We start from the raw sequence: 18,501 nt of genomic DNA, 5'->3' as shown, positions 1-18,501 counted from the left end.
CGCAATGGTAATCGTTGTCAGTGCGATCCAAACACGAATCACTCGTCGAGAATTGTTGCCTTGACAAGTCCCCAGCATTCCCAGTGGGAATCCCACCACGTTAGCCTCGAGGCGGCTGAATTTTGCCAGTTTTCAGCCCAGTGGCAGCCACATTCTTCTTATCCCGACTCCGCCAGCTCTGCCCAATGCCACCCGCCTAGCTTGAAGCTGTTGCGAACAATGCGCGTCATATTGGGACGCATGCTCAATTGGTGGGAGCCCAACCCAGCCTGTTTCCCCAAAACCAAAACTTTTGGGGCGCGGCGCAACTTCAATTTGGGTTCCTACGTTGAAGTTGCATAGACCACGGTGCTGCGCGTCCCTGCAAACCGAGCAGCCTGCGCGGGCGGATCCACGCTCATTATTGCTTCCGCCTCAAGCCGCCCAAGCCCAATCCAGCCCCAACAGCAGCCAAGACGCTCTCGTCGCCTCCCCCGATCATGCTCCGCATCATTCGCTCGCCAGCCTTCCAGCGTCAAGTGCTCGCGTGCGGCATCTCCACCACCAGGACGCTGCTCGTGGCCCTGCAGACCGTGAGGCCGCCGCTCACGAGCCTCAACGGCGCTGCAGCCTCGGCCAAGCTGGACCTTGGCGGCACGCTGGAGGAGGTCGCTTCGACCCACTTTTCCGAGTCCTCGGCCTTCCCCGAGTTCTCCCCCATGGAGGACACGCTGCTCTCGCAGGCTGTGCCTCGCATTAAGCCCCGGAACTCCACAATGACGAGTCTGAACAACGCTGCGACCGCAGCCAAGTTCGACCTCAACGGCACGCTGGAGGAGGTGGCGTCCAGCCGCTTCTCCGAGTCCTCCGCCTTCCCGGAGTTCTCAGCCATGGAGGACACGCTCCTGTCGGAGACTGTGCCCCGAATTAAAACCAAAGCGTCGACGCTAACCAGCCTCAATGGAGCTGCGGCGAACGCTAAGCTGGACCTTGACGGCACGCTGGAGGAGGTCGCTTCGACCCACTTCTCCGAGTCGTCGGCCTTCCCGGAGTTCTCCCCCATGGAAGACACGCTGCTGTCGCAGGCTGTGCCTCGAATGAAGCCCAAGTCGTCAACGATGACTAGTCTCAATGGCGCTGCGGCCCGTGCGCATTTGAACCTCGAGGGCACGCTTGAGGAGGTGGCGTCCAGTCACTTCTCGGAATCGTCTGCGTTTCCGGAGTTCTCGCCGATGGAGGACACGCTGCTGTCTGAAGCTGTGCCTCATATGAAGCCCAAGAGCTCCACGATGACCAGCCTCAACAGTGCTGCGACTACGGCGAAGCTGGATATCGACGGGACGCTGGAAGAGGTCGCATCGAGTCACTTCTCCGAGTCCTCAGCCTTCCCGGAGTTCTCCCCCGCGGAGGACACTTTGCTGTCGCAAGCTATCCCTCGGATCAAGTCCAAGACCCCCGTCATGGACGCGCATGCGCTCGCACAAGGAGAGCTGAACGAAGAGATGCAGCAGCACTTCTGCGAATCGTCCGACTTCCCCGAGTACTCGGCCGCTGAGGAGGAAGCTATGCTGCGCAAGGAGGAGTAACCTCCTAGGACTTTGCTGTGTTGTGTATGCATGTTGTAAACTGCAAACCGAAGCTGGTCAAGAGCTAATGAAAGAAGCTAGCGACAGGAGCAGACTCGGTAATTAATAACAAGAAAACAAAATCGCTGGACCAAATAAATCGGTGAAAGGACTTGGAAGACGAAACTCGCGTTGTTTTTTTCCTTCAAAACTATCGAGGATAACAAGAGTTGTTTGTGTGCGAAGCGGAATATTACATGCACTTATGGATCACTACTACCTAGGAGACTACCACTACGTCGCAGCAGCCGCAACTTAGAAGATGGACATCTTGCGCGCCGTGAGCTTCTGGCCGGGGCGCCAGCCGATCGTGGGCATTGCGTAGTACTCGGAGATGTTGCAGATCTCGAGCTTGCGCACCTTCTGCATGGCCTGAGCGAACAGCAGCGCGCACTTGATGTTGTTGATGAGCGAGACGCCGAAGTCGACGGCGGCGCGGCGGATCTTGTAGCCGCTGGTGAGCTCCTCGCGGTTGGTGCCCTCGGGCACGTTGATGACGAGCTCGATCTTGCCCGACGAGATGTAGTCGATGACGCTGGGCAGGTCGCTCTCCGGGTCCGATGGCTTGCGCAGCGTGATGGTCTTGACGCCCTGCGCGGCCAGGTACTCGGACGTGCCCGGCGTGGCGTAGATGGTGTAGCCCAACTCCTGCAGGATGAGCGCGCCCTCGGCGAACTCGCGCTTGATGTCATGGTTGCCGATCGAGATGAGCACCTTCTTCTCCTTGGGCATCTTGAAGCCCGCACTCAGCAGCGCCTTGAGGTACGCCTCGTGCATGTCCGTGCCGAAGCAGGCCACCTCGCCAGTCGAGGCCATCTCGACGCCCAGGCTCGGGTCGGCGCCGTGCAGACGCGTGAACGAGAACTGTGGCGCCTTGACGCCCACGTAGTCGATGTCGATGAGCGCGATGGGCACCGACTTGACTGGCAGGCCGATCATGGCCTTAGTCGCCAGGTTGATGAAGTTGAGGTCGAACGTCTTGGAAATGAAGGGGAACGTGCGCGACGCGCGCAGGTTGCACTCAATCACCTTGACGTCGTTGTCGCGGGCCATCAGCTGGATGTTGAACGGGCCCGTGATGTTGAGCGCGCTGGCGATGGCGCTGGCGATGCGCTTCACCTGCTTGATCGTGCCCACGTACAGCTTCTGCGCGGGCAGCACCAGCGTGGCGTCGCCCGAGTGCACGCCGGCGTTCTCCACGTGCTCCGACATGGCGTAGTTGAGGATGGTGCCGTCCTTGGCCACGCCGTCGAACTCGATCTCCTTGGCGTTTAGGATGAACTTGGACACGCTGATCGAGCGCGACATCTTGACAGCGTCGCTGTTCAGGTACTCCTTCAGCTGCTCCTCGTCCGAGGCCACGATCATGCCGGCGCCCGACAGCACGTAGCTAGGACGCACCAGCACAGGGTACTGCACCTCCTCGGCGAACGCCAGGGCGGCATCCATCTCCTTCACCTCCGCCCAGCGAGGCTGATCCACGCCCAGCGTGTCCAGCAGCGCCGAGAACTTGTTGCGGTCCTCGCACTGGTCGATGCTCTCCGGGGCCGTGCCCAGGATGTTCACACCGGCCTTGGACAGCGGCATGGCCAGGTTGTTGGGGATCTGGCCGCCCACCGACACGATCACACCCTCCGGGTGCTCGCGCTCCCAGATGTCCAGCACGCGCTCCAGGCTCAGCTCCTCGAAGTACAGGCGGTCGCTCTCGTCGTAGTCCGTGCTCACCGTCTCCGGGTTGTAGTTCACCACGATAGCCGGCTTGCCCAGCTCGCGCACCGTGCGCACCGCGCTCACGCCGCACCAGTCGAACTCCACGGACGAACCAATGCAGTAGGCACCGCAGCCCAGCACCACGATGGCCTCCTCGCTCGTCGGGATGTCGTCCTCCGAGCCACCGTATGTCATGTATAGGTAGTTGGTCTGCGCGGGGAACTCGGCGGCCAGCGTGTCGATCTGCTTCACGCAGGGCAGCACGCCCAGCTGCTTACGGCGCTCGCGCACCTGCATGGGCGACGCGTTCGGCAGCTTGGCGGCGATCTGGCGGTCCGAGAAACCGCACACCTTGAGCGTGCGCACGAAGCGGTCCGTCAGCGTGTCCAGCGTGAAGTTGGGCACCGCCTTGCGCAGCGTCGAGATGCGCGCCAGCTTCGACAGGAACCACTTGTCGATCTTGGTCAGCTCGTGCACGCGGTCAATCGTGTAACCGGCGTCCAGGGCCGAGATGATGTAGAACAAGCGCTCGTCAGTCGGGCGGCTCAACTGAGCGTCAAGCACCTCCGGGTTGGTTTCGTTGTCCACGACGTCGCCGTCCAGACCGTCTAGGTTCGGGTTCACCATGCGCACAGCCTTCTGGATGCACTCCTCGAAGTTGCGTCCGATCGACATGACCTCACCCACCGAAAGCATGTAGCTGCCGAGGTCGTTCGACACACGCGAGAACTTCTTCAGGTCCCAGCGCGGCATCTTCACCACACAGTAGTCCAGGCTGGGCTCGAAGCAGGCAGTGGTCGTCTTCGTCACGCTGTTCTTGATCGACACAAGGTCAATGCCAAGCGAGATCTTGGTCGCGACGTAGGCGAGCGGGTAGCCCGTAGCCTTGGAGGCAAGAGCACTGGAGCGGGACAGACGAGCGTTCACCTCGATAATGCAGTAGCGCTCGGAGTTGGGGTCCAGGGCGTACTGGATGTTACACTCACCGACGATGTTCAGGTGGCGAACGACCTTCTGTGCCGTCGAGCGGAGCTTGAAGTACTCGCTGTTCGACAGCGTCTGCGACGGGGCCACGACGATCGAGTCACCCGTGTGGATACCCAGAGGGTCGAAGTTCTCCATGTTGCAGACCGTGATGCAGTTGTCCTTGGCATCGCGCACAACCTCGTACTCGACCTCCTTCCATCCGCGCAGGTCCTGGTCGATCAGAATCTGCTTGATCTCACCCTTGGAGGCCGAACCGTGCAGGGCCTTGACGGCAAGAGTACGCAGCTCGTCGTCGTTGGCAGCGAAACCAGAGCCAAGGCCGCCCAGAGCGAAAGCCGAACGCACCAGCACGGGGTAGCCGATCTCGTTGGCGGCCTTCAGAGCACCCTCCACGGTCGTGGCAGGCTGGCTCAGAGCAATGGTCTCGCCGATCTCAGCAAGCTTCTCCGAGAACTTCTCGCGGTCCTCCGTGTCAATGATCGACTCGATTTGCGTGCCCATGACGCGGACGTTGTGGCGCTCCAGGTCGCCGTTCAGGTACAGCTCGATACCGACAGACAGAGCGGTCTGGCCACCCATGCTCACCAGGATGCCATCGGGCTTCTCCTTCTTGATGATCTCCAGCACCGTCTCAGCACGCACGGGCACGAAATACACCTTGTCAGCCAGGCCCTTGGACGTCTGCACGGTGGCAATGTTGGGGTTCACCAGGACGACGTTGACGCCTTCCTCGCGCAGGGCCTTGATGGCCTGCGAGCCCGAGTAGTCGAACTCGCCGGCCTGGCCGATGGACAGACCACCGGAACCGAGCAGCAGCACCTTGGAGAACGTAGGACGGTCGTACAGAGACGTGTCCATGACCGTGAGCTTGGCCGGGGCGCTGTTGACCTTCTCGATGAACATGTCGAAGAGGAAGGCCGTGTCCGTGGGGCCGCCGCAGGCCTCCGGGTGGAACTGCACCGAGAAGAAGGGCTTGTGCTCGTGGATGATGCCCTCGTTGGTCTTGTCGTTGGCGTTCATGAAGAAGGTCTTCCATCCGTCGGGCAGCGTGTTGGAGTCCACGGCGTAGCCGTGGTTCTGCGGCGTGATGTAGCAGCGCGTGGTGCGCATGTCGATGCAGGGCTGGTTCATGCCGCGGTTGCCGTACTTCATCTTGTACGTCTTGGCGCCGGCGGCCAGGGCAAGGATCTGGTTGCCGAGACAGATGCCGAAGATGGGCTTGGGGTTCTCGAGGTTGATGGCCCAGCGGATGCTCTCGATGGTCTTGGCGGCCATGGTGGGGTCGCCGGGGCCGTTGCTGATGAAGATGCCGTCGTACTGCAGCTCGCTCTTGGGCAGGTCGTAGTCGTAGGGCACGACCGTGAGCTCCACGCCCTTGGAGGCCAGGTAGCGGATGATGTTGTGCTTCATGCCGCAGTCAAAAGCCACGATCTTGGGGGACGCGCCCTTGTTGTACACGGCCACGTCGCTGGTGGTGACCTGCGCCACGAGGTTGAGCTTGTTGGGGTCCACGATGTCGGCGGGCTGGCCGTCGAACTCGATCTTGCCCAGCACGGCGCCCAGCGAGCGGATGCGCTTGGTGATCATGCGCGTGTCGATGCCGAAGAGCGCGGGCACCTTGTGCTCCTTGAGCCAGTCGCCCAGCGACTTGACGGCGTTCCAGTGGCTGTGCTGGAACGAGTACTCGGACACGATGAGGCCCGAGATCTGCACCGTGCTGGACTCGAAGAACTTGGGCAGCCCAAAGGCGTCCTGCACGTCCATGTCGGGCACGCCGTAGTTGCCGATGAGCGGGTACGTGAGCACGAGGATCTGGCCGCGGTACGACGGGTCGGACAGCGCCTCCGGGTAGCCCACCATGCCCGTGTTGAACACCACCTCGCCCGACATGCTCTGCTGCGCGCCGAACGAGTAGCCGGCGTACGTGGTGCCGTCCGCCAGCACCAGCGTGCCGCGCGTGGCGTCGTCCGTGACGCCGCCCACGGGAGCCAGCGCCTGCGCGGGCTCGGAGAAGGACACCGACGACATGCTGCGTGTGTGCGGAGTGCGGTGGAAGCTTGGAGCGGGAGTGATGGTCGCTGCTTGCGCTCTTGGAGGCAAAAGGCCAAGTCTTAGTGGCGACTGTCCGAGCCAATGGGCGACACCAAGCGACCCCGAAGCGCGTTGAAGGCGAGCGAACACGGCTGAACCGTCGGGTCGCGATATCTGTGGTGTGCGCGTGGTGTGGCGCGAGACTGCACTTGGTTTCAGTGAGGGGACGCAGCGGCGGACGAACCGCGCGATCTTGACGATGGGCGTCCACTCACTTTGTGCAAGTGAACGCGCCGGTGGCCCTTCTATTGGCTGCTGCAATTTTTAACCAGTGAGCGCCGACGGCCAAAGATCGGCCGCTATACAAAACCCAAGTGCTCGGCCGGTGGCCAGGAGCCGCCCAACACGCAGAGCCGGGGCGCCGTAAATGCGTGGTGCTGGTGCGCCGTGTTCTGCGCGGAGCTCTTCGGAACTCTTTCCGCTTTTTGCGGCCGAGGGCGCAGGTGCCCTCGGGAAGGAGCCACGCGGACGAGCAGGACCGACGGACGAGCGATCCCCGCGCCAACGGCCGCGCTGACGTGGCGACTGGCGAACGGGGCTATTTATAGAGGGGGATGCGCGTCGACTCGTCTACGGTTACGTCGTCTACAGGCAGTTACAGGTCGGCCCCGCACCAGCAGCAGCAGCAGCAACAGCGAGCGCTAGCTTGACGAGAAAGCACGCCCTGGCATCGCGCGTGGCCTGGGACGACGTGGGTGAGGCGAGCGTGCGTGTGCGAACGATGAGGCGGCGTTTGTTGGTTCTGCCAGGTGCGAAAGAGGCGCGCACGCGTGGGATGCAGAGCTCACGCTGGTGAAGCTGGGGCTCGCGTGGCGAAATGACACAGCAGAGGCTATGCGCATCCGTGTCGGGCCCCTCTGCCGGAGGAGGGTGTTCGGACAGGCCGCGGGCCGAGCTGGAAGCGAGTACGGGGACGAGATTTGCGATACAAGCTCTCCGAGCGTGCACGCGCCGTCAATATACATTTATTTAACGATTCGCGTTGGTGTTGGGCGAGGTGGCGGTGCGTAATGGGTTGGGCACAAGGCGGGGGACGCACTACACTTGTTTTGGCTCGGCAGGAATGGCGTCGTGATGGATGCGAAGCTACAGGGAAGTGGCGATTCTGCTGTGCGGGTGGTTCGTGTGTTGAGCGATTTGGAACTATGGCGTACGTCTTGGAGTGGTCGAGCGTCTCAACGTGTAACGGCTCGGTGGATGCTGTTCGACTGTGGGCCTTGGATACTGCGCTTAGCACATTGTAAACTGTTTGGCTGCCAGCATGTGAAGGGGTGGCCAATTTGCGTTAGATCGTACCGCAAAGCATGACTAGCGGAACCGCGTGGAGAAGCAGCGGCAGTGACGAAACCAGGGGACAGCTTGTCGTTTTGCGGCCGAGGGCGCAGGTGCTTCGGAGCTCTGAGCGTTAGTACGTGGACTGTTAATGGGCTGTGGAGCGAACACACAGCTTGCAGCACTGGAGAACGATGGAGGGCAGCAAGGGAAAGAGTCCTGCGGGGCAACTTGCTTTAACCCCTACAACAGAGCAGAATACGCAACCGGTGTAGGGCGTGGGTCCAAGCCTGACGTCATGCCAAGGTTAACAGCAACCACACGAAGTAAATGACTGGCGTTCAATAAGTGGACGGAGTGGACCGCAGGCGGACGCGTGTATTAACAAAAACAGCGTCACTGGACTATTTCTTGTCAATCACAGTTCACAATTCCGGGACCATTTTTGATCCGATTACAAATCACAAACCCTGGACCAATTTGGTTTTCATCATGTATTTTAATACATTATTAAAATAGTACTACTACTACTAGTATTGGTTTACATTTCATTTCCTACCTGACCACATTGCAGTTTCCGGTACCCAACATTATAGAGCATAGTATGTGGCTGTGGGCGCAGACCATCCGTTCCTCCTTTCGTTGTTGCTTAATACTTCATTCTGTTTTGTTGTTGCCGTTGGCATCTTAGATTAGTTTCAGATGCGTGATTGAGACTGAAAATATGACTAGCAGGGGTTTCCTTCGATGACTTCTCCAAAATGCCGCGTATGTCACTTATGCAGATGTGGTGGTTGTGAAGCAGGCGGAAACAGTGTTATACTCGGAGATAATTGTTCAGACAAAATGCATTTGCGCTTCAACAACCAAATTTCAGAACTCCTTCAACGTGCTTTGACTCAACTGTATCCCCTGTTATTACTCTCCAACTACTCTAGCAGAGGACAACATGGAACTCGAACCGGAGTGTCGGCGTTACAATGACATGGAAAGTATGCTGGGGTCGGACATCGAGATGGAGCGTGCTATGGGCAGCCTGATGGCTCAAAGTATCTCCAATCTCCGAATGTTGGACTGAGGGTATGAGGCGAAGCGATTTACAGTCGTAGGAGGTAGTTTTTAATATTTTCTTACCCGTTGAATGAACAACCTGCAGTTCTTTTTCATTGATTCCGACTTATCTCCTCCACAATTAGAGGTAATAAGGTCTATGATATGCATGGGTTTTGCTAAACGCTGTGGCCCGGAATCTGGTGGTGCGCGTTCAAGATGTCGAATGCCGCCGACGTGGCCGTGGCAGCAGCTTCGGCGGCTGTGGCCATCCGCGAGAGAACGCAACTGGTGCCACCTTCGTCGACCTCGTAACCTGGGATGCACTCGCAAAGACCCGAAGTGGTCGCCTGCGCATTCAGCGGACACCCTGCGGGCTCTTGAGGATCCTGAATCGGTTCATACTCGGCAGCGTCAACACCTTGGTCGGGAATGGCCGGTGCTTCTTGCTCGACATGTGGCTGCTGCTGCAGTAGGTGTTCTGGTTCGAGTTGTTCGACCGGCATCACTTGCATAGGTTGATCCAACACTACCGGCTCCGAGAGTTCTTCCCCCACAGTGTCCTGCACAATGAACGGTTCGACTGGCTGCCCTTGAGTTTGTCCCTGCTCCGTTAGCTCTCCGTCTTCGACAATCTGTTTGATCGCGTCTTCCTGTTGTACTTCATACTCGAGTGTGTGTTGCTCTGGCGCAGGCAACTCCCCTTCAGGTGCGACAAGCGGAAGTTCCTGCTCCAGGCCCTCTCCATGCTTGGGCTCCATCTCGGACATGTGCAAGTTTGGGTTGCGCATTACACCGTTGATTTTTATTGTCGGGCTACGTTTGTCTGTGCAGACGAAAGCGGTATGGGTTAGTGTGCATGTACTGCTCTAAACAACCATTTATGATTGTGTACCTTCAGCAGGCTCCAGCTTTACGCATGGCTCATTGGTCTCCAATATCTCCTCATTGCTCGTAGTTGTGTATCCGCTAAGACATTTGCCGCACACGTTGGCCTTGCGAGAGCACTATGCGTTGTAAACAAGGAAAAAGTCAGCTTGGATAAGCGCTCGTTGTGAATATATGATAGGACCTACCGTCTCGCGCCCACGCTCGTCGCACGAAGGAATAACTTTGCACTCTACCGCCTCCGGAAGCACATCCGGAGGAAGACCATGAGTGCGAGTCGTCACAGCCTGGCGAGTCCACGCGCCAAAGACGCCAAAGCTCTCAAATGTTTCCGCGCGGAAGTACAAGTCATATGATGTGCCCTCGGTGAGACCAGTGATCCTGAAACTGGTCTCCTGAATGCTCCCTGCACTCTCGTTGACGTCCACACTGCCGCTAGCGAGGGCACTCAGCTCCGTCGAGTGATGCGAGAAATCATCGGATGGAGGCGCAGACCCACGCCCACTGGGTAGTGCGATGTAGTGCACATGTCCACAGCCACTGAGCGTGACGTTCACTGATAGTGCGTCAACACGGGCGTCCGTTGGATTCACCGACACGTTCACCAATTCCGGAGCTTCTGAGTGAGCGCGGACACCGGCGTGGGTAGCTACAGTGCCGTAGATACCACCACTTCCTTTTGTTTCCGTCACGAGGTGCACAGTGTAGTTCATTCCGGTCTGCGGGACTTCGAGGATCTGCTCTCGCCATCCGCTGTCACTCTCAAGCTCCATGCTCTCTTGGTCCACATCCAGATTCTTCTGGGCTACAAGTTCATCTTGCAGCGCCAGGCGGTTCCCATAGCGATCGCTGCCTTCCGCCACGTGATAAGTGAGATCCCAAGGTTTGACAGCAACCACGGAGAAGTACACAATGCCCGGGGCATCCATGCGGAAGCCCACAGTAAGCGACTTGGTGGTCCCTGGCGTCGGATACGCTGTGTGAGCCAGCAGAATCGGAGCGTTTGCGAATGTTGACACGTCATTTACCTCTTGGATCGACCCGTAAATGCCGTGGTCTGCGGGCAGCGCCTCCGATACAATGAACAGACTGTAACTCGTGCCTGGTAGTAAGTAATCCAGCAGCTCAACGTGCTCGCCGTCCGAATAGGTCACACTGCGCCGCGTTCGCACAACATCTTGACGATAGTCGTGGGAACCTCGGCTGCGTCCATGGCGATCTCCATTCGGTATACCCTTGCTACTGATGTTGTGCGGCGACGTTACGTTGAATTCTGCATTGTCGGACACGCCGAGCATGTAGTGAACTTCTCCAGGACGATCCAGCGCAAACGCCAACAGCAACTCTGTCGTCGATCCTGTGCGAGGCTCCAACCGAATCTCTGTAAAACTTGGTGCTGGAGCGTGAGTTCGGACGCGTAATGGCTCCTCAAACTTCTCGCTAAGCACACCATGCGACCCCACAGTTTCAGTCGCCATCAGCACGATGTAGCTAGTATTGGGTGTAAGCACATGTTCACCCCCAAGGTCTTCTTCCAAGCCATTGCGACTGTGCTGGCGCTCGGGCATCTCGAGCTTTACACGTTTCTGGGCTAGCGGGATTTTGCAGTGTTCCCCATCTTGTTCACTGTATGGGGACGTATTGACACTTGTGTTGCTTTCCGATGAGGAGAGCTGGTCTAGTCGTAGTGTATCACCCACGGAGCGTGGGGACTTGCAGTCGTCTGGAAAAACCAGTAAGTGGACAATTGCACTCTCGCACGAATCACAGGCGATGTCAAACTTGACTGTGATTTGCGTAGTGTGGCCAAAGCTGGGCTGCGCCTTTGCTTTGAGGACTCGAGGGGCAGCCTCGTACGTCGTTACTCGAATACCATCGTTCTCGAAACGCGAGTCATTGCTTCTGAGTTTGTGTGGGTTCACCCGTGTGAACACGCCATCGCTGTCGCTGGTTTCGTACGCAAAGAATAGCAGGTATTCATGGTTTGCGTCCAGCCCGAAGACGTCTTGCTCAATTCGGAGTGCTGTGGCATTCTCAGCACTGATATTCGCCAACATTCCAGCGGCAACAACTCCGTCACCACGACCTGGGGATGCTTCCTTGAAGGCATTGGTGACTTCGCCCCGATGCGACGAGAAAGCTCCGGAGTCACGTCCAGATCTTGAGGTTGCATCAAGGAGAACAAAGTAGGGTACTCGACCGGCGGCCCGAGCAAATCGATCCATGATGGTTCCGTCGTTAGTATCCGTTGAGTCAGGAGCATTGAGAAGCTTCGAGACGTTCAAATCAATGCGAACTCCGTCAGTTCGTCCACTCACACCGTGCACAGATATCTCGTCAAACAGCTTCGATTGGTTCGTGTAGTCAGCGTGAGTCGCAACGCGGTGGCACGCACTCGCATTTCCATCCGAAGGCCACCCCAGTATGCCCCCACTGGCAGCAGTCTCACTTACGAGGCATATATCAAACAGTGCGTTGGCTGGGAGCTTATCAATCTCCTTGTGGGCAAGCTTGCCACGAGTCACGTCTTCTCGGGAGACGGAGATGGTGTCATTCGCCCAGACACCCACACCAAGTTCTTCGAGCTCTGCTGCCTTAAGCATTGATCCGTTCAATAGGGTTAGATCAAATGTGCTTACTAGAGGCGGCCAAATCGCAATGGTCTCGTTGTCTCCGTCTTTCGTGTCCTCTGTTGCAGTTGAAGGCTTACTCTCCGCTTTCTGATCTTCTTCGAGCTGTCGGCTCCTGTCTGGCACTAGGCCGCGGAAAAACAACGCGTAGTGAACGTCCCCAAATCGATCCAACTGGAAGTCAATCGCCAAAGCGGAACTCGATCCAGCCACTGCATGCAACGATAGTGTCTCTGGGATTATCACTGGAGGGCCGAGGTGCGTATTCACAAGAACTGGGGGTGGGAACTCGCCGAAGACACCGTCGCTGCCATACGTCTCCGTCGTAAGAGACACGTGATAGGTCCGACCCGACTCGAGCCCACCCACCGTCGTATTGTGCACGAACGTGAGCGGGTCTGTCGGTCTTGTGTCGTTCGTTCCATTGATAACCTCCATCAAAATGTGCTCCTCCAAGACCTGAAGTTGTCCTCGTAATTCGTGCGGCGCATGCTTAGCATCGCTGTGGCTGATGATCGCAGGGTCTGCAAAGTCCACATCGCTCAGGAAATAGTGCAGTATACCCGGATGCGAAAGATTCGCGGAGATTATAACGCTGTCTGTGCTTCCTGGTACAGGATCCACCGTTGCAAGCACAATCTTGGGCGCGACAGCATGGGTTGTGACATTGAAGACCGCGGGCTCTCCAAACACACCGCTGCTGTTCCCATCGCGACTGGTCTCCGCGACAACGAAGAGTTCATAGGTTGTGTTGGCAGTAAGTTCTTGAACAGCAAAATCAGTTGTCGTGTCTGGAGCACTGGGACCTGCAAAGACGTTGCCTCCACTAACAAAGGACGAAAAAGATGCTGGCGGCAAGCGGCGCTGAAACTGGGCACGGGTACCTCTACTGCTCTCGGATGAATACTCCACAATTGTTGCAGCGTCCACAGGCTTGACTTCTTCAGTATCCGTTGCAGCTTGCGCCTCGCGAACAACATAATGCAGGATGCAAGTGGAACCTGGCTCCAATGTCACCTGTGCTTCGATCTTCGATGTAGTTGCAGCGGTGGGCTGCGCTGAAGACTCAACGACGTGTGGTGCGCTCTTATGTGTTCGCACGGTCAACTCTTCGGTGCGATCACTTAGTACACCATTGCGTCGGACATTCTCAGCATAAAGACTAACACGATAATCGGTGTCCTCGCTGAGATTCCCCACCGTAAAGGTGAAAAGGTTCGAAGTGCCCCTGGAGTGCTCGACATTCTCCCTGTTTTCAACTTCTTGGCAAGAGTCTGAGCTCATCACTTCGGTGTCATCAGCATCTCCGGTCGCCTCGGAGTCAAATGTAATTCGAAGTAGACAAAGGAAAAGAGCGTCTTGAGGTTTGGTCATGCTGACCTCGAGTTCAATGGCTGAGGTATTGCCGTAATGAGGCTTCACTGAGCGAAGTTCAACATCCGAGGCATTTTCGTTCGTGGTAGCTTCCAGTAGGGGGCTGAAAGCGCGTCCGAACAACCCAAAACTCTTCGTCGTCTCCGGTAATAGCGCAATCGTATATGATGTCGCGTCCGCCAGGCCTGTGATCTCAAATTCTTGCCGGAATGCTTCTGTGGTGCTCTCTTCGGGGATTTTTCCTGATTGTGTGCCAGTGTTTGGTCTCGACCTTGGGTTAGGATTCGGATTACTGGTTCTAATACTGATGATCTCGTCCGATGAGAACTTGAAAATGCCAGTTATAACGTCATTTTCGTCAAAATCTCGGGAAGATCGCTCACGAAGAAGATGTTGGAGGTTCTCGACACTTGTAGCTTGCTGGAAGACGCTGCGGAGATTGGAGCTGGACCCTCTTTTACCAGTTAGGACGTAATGAAGGTTCCCTCGAGAACGCGCAAGGTCTACCGTAAGAGTCAATGAATTCACACTCCTGTTCGTAGCTTGAACGACAGCTGCAGCGATTGTAGGCGCCTCCTCGTGAGTTTTCGCCTGTGCAGTGAGTTCTCGGAGACCGAAGAGACCATTACTACCCGCAGTCTCAGCACGTAGCTTCACTTTGTACAGTGTTCCGCTTTGAAGACCCGTAATGTTCGCGTGGTGAGTTGCCTTCAGGCCTGCGAAAAAGTCTTCTATGCTTGAATAGTTCTCCATTGAAAACACCCCACGTATTGTAGTATTCTTCAGTGCACTGATGTCGTCTGTGCTGCGTGTTGCCCCCGCCCCCACGGAAACTGCATCGTTACTAGATGTGATCGTAGTCTGCTTCTTGCTCGCAGCATTATCCGACAGTGCGATGACCTCGTAGTGAAGATCGTACTTGAAAAAGGACAACGTGTCGAGGTTTGCGCGATCGATATCCTTTTGATCCACGTCCAGCTTAAATCTCACATCGAGGGCAGAAGCACTCGCGTTGACGGGAGAGCATTTCAACGAGGCTACTTCGGGGGCGAGCGCATGGGTGCGAACAGGACTCGAATGGCGCGTCACCTCACTTCGAACTTGTCCATTGCCCGGGGCTTCTGTCATGACGAACATGTTGTACAAAGTCGCAGGCGTTAATTTTCCCATGACTTCTTGGAAAGCATATGAGTCGTTTGTCCCCAACAGAATACTATGCAGCATGTAATGTGACCCAGGAGTCCCCGCACCACTCGTTCGGTTCATCACCAACTCTTCAGGTGAAGGCAACACGTTCGCGTCATCGCTTCCACTCGGCACCAATGCGAAATACGCACGCCCCGGCGTCGTCAGCGTGGCGTTTATCAGCACCGTATCGCTCGAAGCATTGGCTGGGCCCACAAACGAAATGCCAATGGCTGGTGGCTCCGGGTGCGTCCACGACTGCAGCACCGACTGAACAGGCCCGAATACGCCATTGCTGCCGATCACCTCCGCAACGAAGTATACGTCGTAGCTCGTGTTAGGCAGCAGGTTCTCCACTGCGCTCACCACCTTCTGCGCCTTGGACACGGTCACCGTCTCCGCGGCCGCAGCACCGGCACTCTTGAACCTCTCCACTGCATTGTTCGTCCTCGGCAAGCGACGCCTCGCCGCTGCATCACTCCCAGCCACGTCACCACCAGCCTCAGAAACGTCAGCACGACACTGCTCCGCCGCCGCTTTGATCCCCTCAGCATCCAGTGCCGGAAGTCCTGCAGGCAGCACGGCGTAGTGCAGATGCGCCGCGTCCGTCAAGAAGGTCGTCAGCGTCAGCGCGTGCGCCGATCCGAGCGTGGCGGCCACGAAGCTGCGCGTCTTCTTGCTGTCGTCTAAACGCACCCAGCAACCAGCAGCAAATTAGAGTGAGAAAAAGAACTCACACCATTGCTCGATAGTGAATAAACGCACTGTCGCTGGCCGTAGCTACGGCTTTGGCATCCGCTGGACCGGGATCAGACACCCCGCCGCTTCCACCCGCCTCCTCGCCCACGACAGCGGCGACCGACAGCAGCGATACCAGTGCGACCACCGCCAGCCAACGCAGCATCAATCGACCACGCATAGCGCCCACTCGCCCAGCAGCAGCGAGTCCTTCGTAGCACAAATGACCAGGATCCGTCCGCCCAGGAAGATACGCGCAGGATACGCGTCGCTTCGACCTGGATCGCGTTACTTCACGTGTGGACCACTCATGCATCTGTGGACCACACACACTTTACTTCAGGCGAGGCAGTGGTACGCCACTGGTACATTTGCACCACGTCACACCTTTCTTTCACTGCGTCCCGTCATTTCTGCCCGTTTCGGTGTTCGCCTTCAACGCCGTGCATACAAATCGCCATAACGACTATTAATAGCAGCGACTTGACCACCGGGACAGCTGGAAAAAGCGTCAGACGAACGTCAGCGCCAGTGCAGTGCAGCACTACTGGTCACTACCCATCAGCCCCGCCATGCCCTCCACGCTCACGCGCGCCGAGACCGAGGACTTCGCGGCCGCCAGGGCGCCCCCGCAGGCCCCGCAGGTGCTGGGCACGGCGCCCTCCACGCCACGCACCGCCAAGAAGCGCGCCAAGGGGCGGCGCTTCACCTTCAAGCGCCTGAGCCGCAAGCACGAGCCCATCGCCGAGGCCTACAACGAGGACGCGGCGGCGCTGGCGTCTCCAGCCTCGTCCTCCGTCTCGTCCACGTCGGACAGCACCGGCAGCTTGACCGGGGCCAGCAGACGCCCCGTGGGGCCGCAGGACTTCGACCTGCTGTGTGTCATCGGCCAGGGCGCGTTCGGCAAGGTGATCCAGGTGCGGCACCAGCCCACGGACGAGATCCTGGCCATGAAAGTACGTGCAATCGAGAGAGAGAGGTCGGTTTGCTCTGGTGGCAGCAGACGAGGGAGCTCTGACGCGTGGGGGGACTGTTGTGCTGCAGATCGTGTCGAACAAGTACATCGTGCAGCACAACTCGGTGTCGTACCTGCAGGCCGAGCGGGACATCATGACCAAGATCAACCACCCGTTCCTGATCAGTCTGCGCTACGCCTTCCAGACCAAGTCCAACGTGTACCTGGTGATGCCGTTTGTCGCCGGGGGAGAGCTGTTCCACCACCTGCACAAGGAAGGCTTGCTGCTCGAGAGCTCCGCCAAGTTCTACGCCGCCGAGATGGTGCTGGCGCTGGAGCACCTGCACTCGAAGGGCATCATTCATCGGTAAGATGATCTTGTTACTGCTTGATTGCTGGCAGTATGTTTTTTGTGTGAACTCCATTGTTTTTTTTTGTCTTTGGTGATGGTGTGCAGCGACCTGAAGCCTGAAAACGTGCTGCTTGGAGCTGACGGACACATTCGACTCACGGACTTCGGCCTTGCCAAAGAAATGGCCGACGTGAGTTGAAGCTGTGCCGCTAGAAGAGCAGTCGCTATGCTAATGAAGTGCTGTGATATTGTAGGAAGACGACTCGACGAGCACCATGTGCGGCACGAACGGTGAGTGACTGTGCTTCCAGTATACGTCTTTGTATCGCTTCCTGATGTGATTTCGCTTTGCTGTCCCGGTAGAGTACATGCCCCCGGAAATGATTCGCCGTAAGGCGTACAACCAGGCAGTGGACTGGTGGGCGCTAGGTGCGCTTATCTACGAAATGGTTACGGGCTACCCGCCATTCCGACACAAGAACCGCAAGAAACTCCACCAGAAGATCTTGAACGAAAAGGTAAGTATAGAATGGATGTAACTCGCCAACTGTTTGTCATACTGACCTCAACGTTCACTATGCAGCTTCCGCTTCCGAAGTGGCTTGGGCCTGATACCCACTCCATTCTGAAGCAGCTACTGGAGAGAAACGTTGACAAGCGATTGGGCTCCGGCAAGTCCACCATGTTCCAGGTGAAGGGCGTGCAGGCCATCAAGAAGCACGCCTTTTTCAAGGGAATCGACTGGCACCTGCTGGAACAGAAGAAGGTGCAGCCGCCGATTGTGCCCAACGTTATGAGCAACACGGACACCACCTACTTCTCGGAGGAGTTCACGACGCAAGATGTGGGACGCCGTAGCCGCATCGATAGTGCTACTGCTACTGGTGACTCGACGAAACTCTTCGCGCGCTTCTCGTGGGTCGCGGACGATGCCCCAAGCTTTGCCGATATCGTTCGTGCAGGTGCGCAAGAGGAGGAAGACTCGACTGTAAACCTTCAGGATGGTGTTGCGAAAGTCTCGCTTAGTGAGAGCTCGAACACCCCCTGAAGGGCAGGCACACTGGACAGGTAGTTTTCATTTTCCTTTTAGACGATTTCATAGTACCAGTTCATCCTGTCGAGTGTGCGGTTCAGTTTGCACGTATAACCCTCAGCCATTAGCGCGAATATACCCTTACTTGATTTGGCTAACGCGTAGACGTGTGCAGTTTCTCATACTACTGTAGTCGGCGCGCGAGTGTACCTGGCACCCTCTGTAGCCTGTAGATTTGATCGCAGAGAAATGAAGAGAACCATGAAGTGGTACCTGGTACTGGCACCGCTGGTCAATTTCGGGTCGACATGACGGCAGTAGGGAAAGTTCTACTGTACTTTGGAATTGCGTGAAAAACACATCATGCTGAAGGAGAGCTTCAACTCGCCAGCAGAGTCATCCTGCCAGGAAGCTTAATAACCAGATAAATGCAGGAGTTCTGCTCTCGATCATTCTCGATTCATGCGACCGGTGGATTTTCCTGTCGGACGTGCTCAGTATCAGTGGTAGATGTATCCATCCATCCTACTCGATGAGCACTTGCCGGGATCGTTGGTTGCAGCGACTTGGGCCGCGGCACCGCCGGGATATTATAGATGCGATCGCGACGCCCACCAGACGCTAGATGACCG

The 18,501-nt window shown here is 57.2% G+C and overlaps 4 protein-coding genes across 4 annotated transcripts; 2 read left to right on the top strand and 2 right to left on the bottom strand.

Annotated features, from left to right (window-relative positions):
- Window positions 1-377: 377 nt before the first annotated feature.
- On the top strand, window positions 378-1,565 carry IUM83_04071 (Mitochondrial-processing peptidase subunit beta; the record flags this gene model as incomplete). Its single annotated transcript, XM_067928112.1, has 1 exon — window positions 378-1,565. One exon carries the CDS (start codon window positions 378-380, stop codon window positions 1,563-1,565), a length of 1,188 nt encoding a protein of 395 aa, XP_067793747.1.
- A 294-nt stretch (window positions 1,566-1,859) lies between these two features.
- IUM83_04070 (Carbamoyl-phosphate synthase, large subunit) lies at window positions 1,860-6,329 on the bottom strand (the record flags this gene model as incomplete). Its single annotated transcript, XM_067928111.1, has 1 exon — window positions 1,860-6,329. The coding sequence occupies one exon, from the start codon at window positions 6,327-6,329 to the stop codon at window positions 1,860-1,862; it is 4,470 nt and encodes a 1,489-aa protein (XP_067793748.1).
- Window positions 6,330-8,893: 2,564 nt separating this feature from the next.
- IUM83_04069 (uncharacterized protein) lies at window positions 8,894-15,710 on the bottom strand (the record flags this gene model as incomplete). Its single annotated transcript, XM_067928110.1, has 5 exons — window positions 8,894-9,540; window positions 9,610-9,721; window positions 9,791-12,756; window positions 14,452-15,477; window positions 15,557-15,710. The coding sequence occupies 5 exons, from the start codon at window positions 15,708-15,710 to the stop codon at window positions 8,894-8,896; spliced, it is 4,905 nt and encodes a 1,634-aa protein (XP_067793646.1).
- Window positions 15,711-16,101: 391 nt separating this feature from the next.
- IUM83_04068 (AGC protein kinase) lies at window positions 16,102-17,884 on the top strand (the record flags this gene model as incomplete). Its single annotated transcript, XM_067928109.1, has 6 exons — window positions 16,102-16,485; window positions 16,574-16,851; window positions 16,942-17,026; window positions 17,091-17,127; window positions 17,200-17,354; window positions 17,420-17,884. The coding sequence occupies 6 exons, from the start codon at window positions 16,102-16,104 to the stop codon at window positions 17,882-17,884; spliced, it is 1,404 nt and encodes a 467-aa protein (XP_067793645.1).
- Window positions 17,885-18,501: the final 617 nt, after the last annotated feature.

Source organism: Phytophthora cinnamomi (assembly GCF_018691715.1).
Source record: "Phytophthora cinnamomi strain GKB4 chromosome Unknown Contig27, whole genome shotgun sequence".
Classification (NCBI taxonomy): domain Eukaryota; phylum Oomycota; class Peronosporomycetes; order Peronosporales; family Peronosporaceae; genus Phytophthora; species Phytophthora cinnamomi.
The sequence above is the reverse complement of the archived record's forward strand: the minus strand, read 5'-3'. Positions and strand labels throughout refer to the sequence as shown.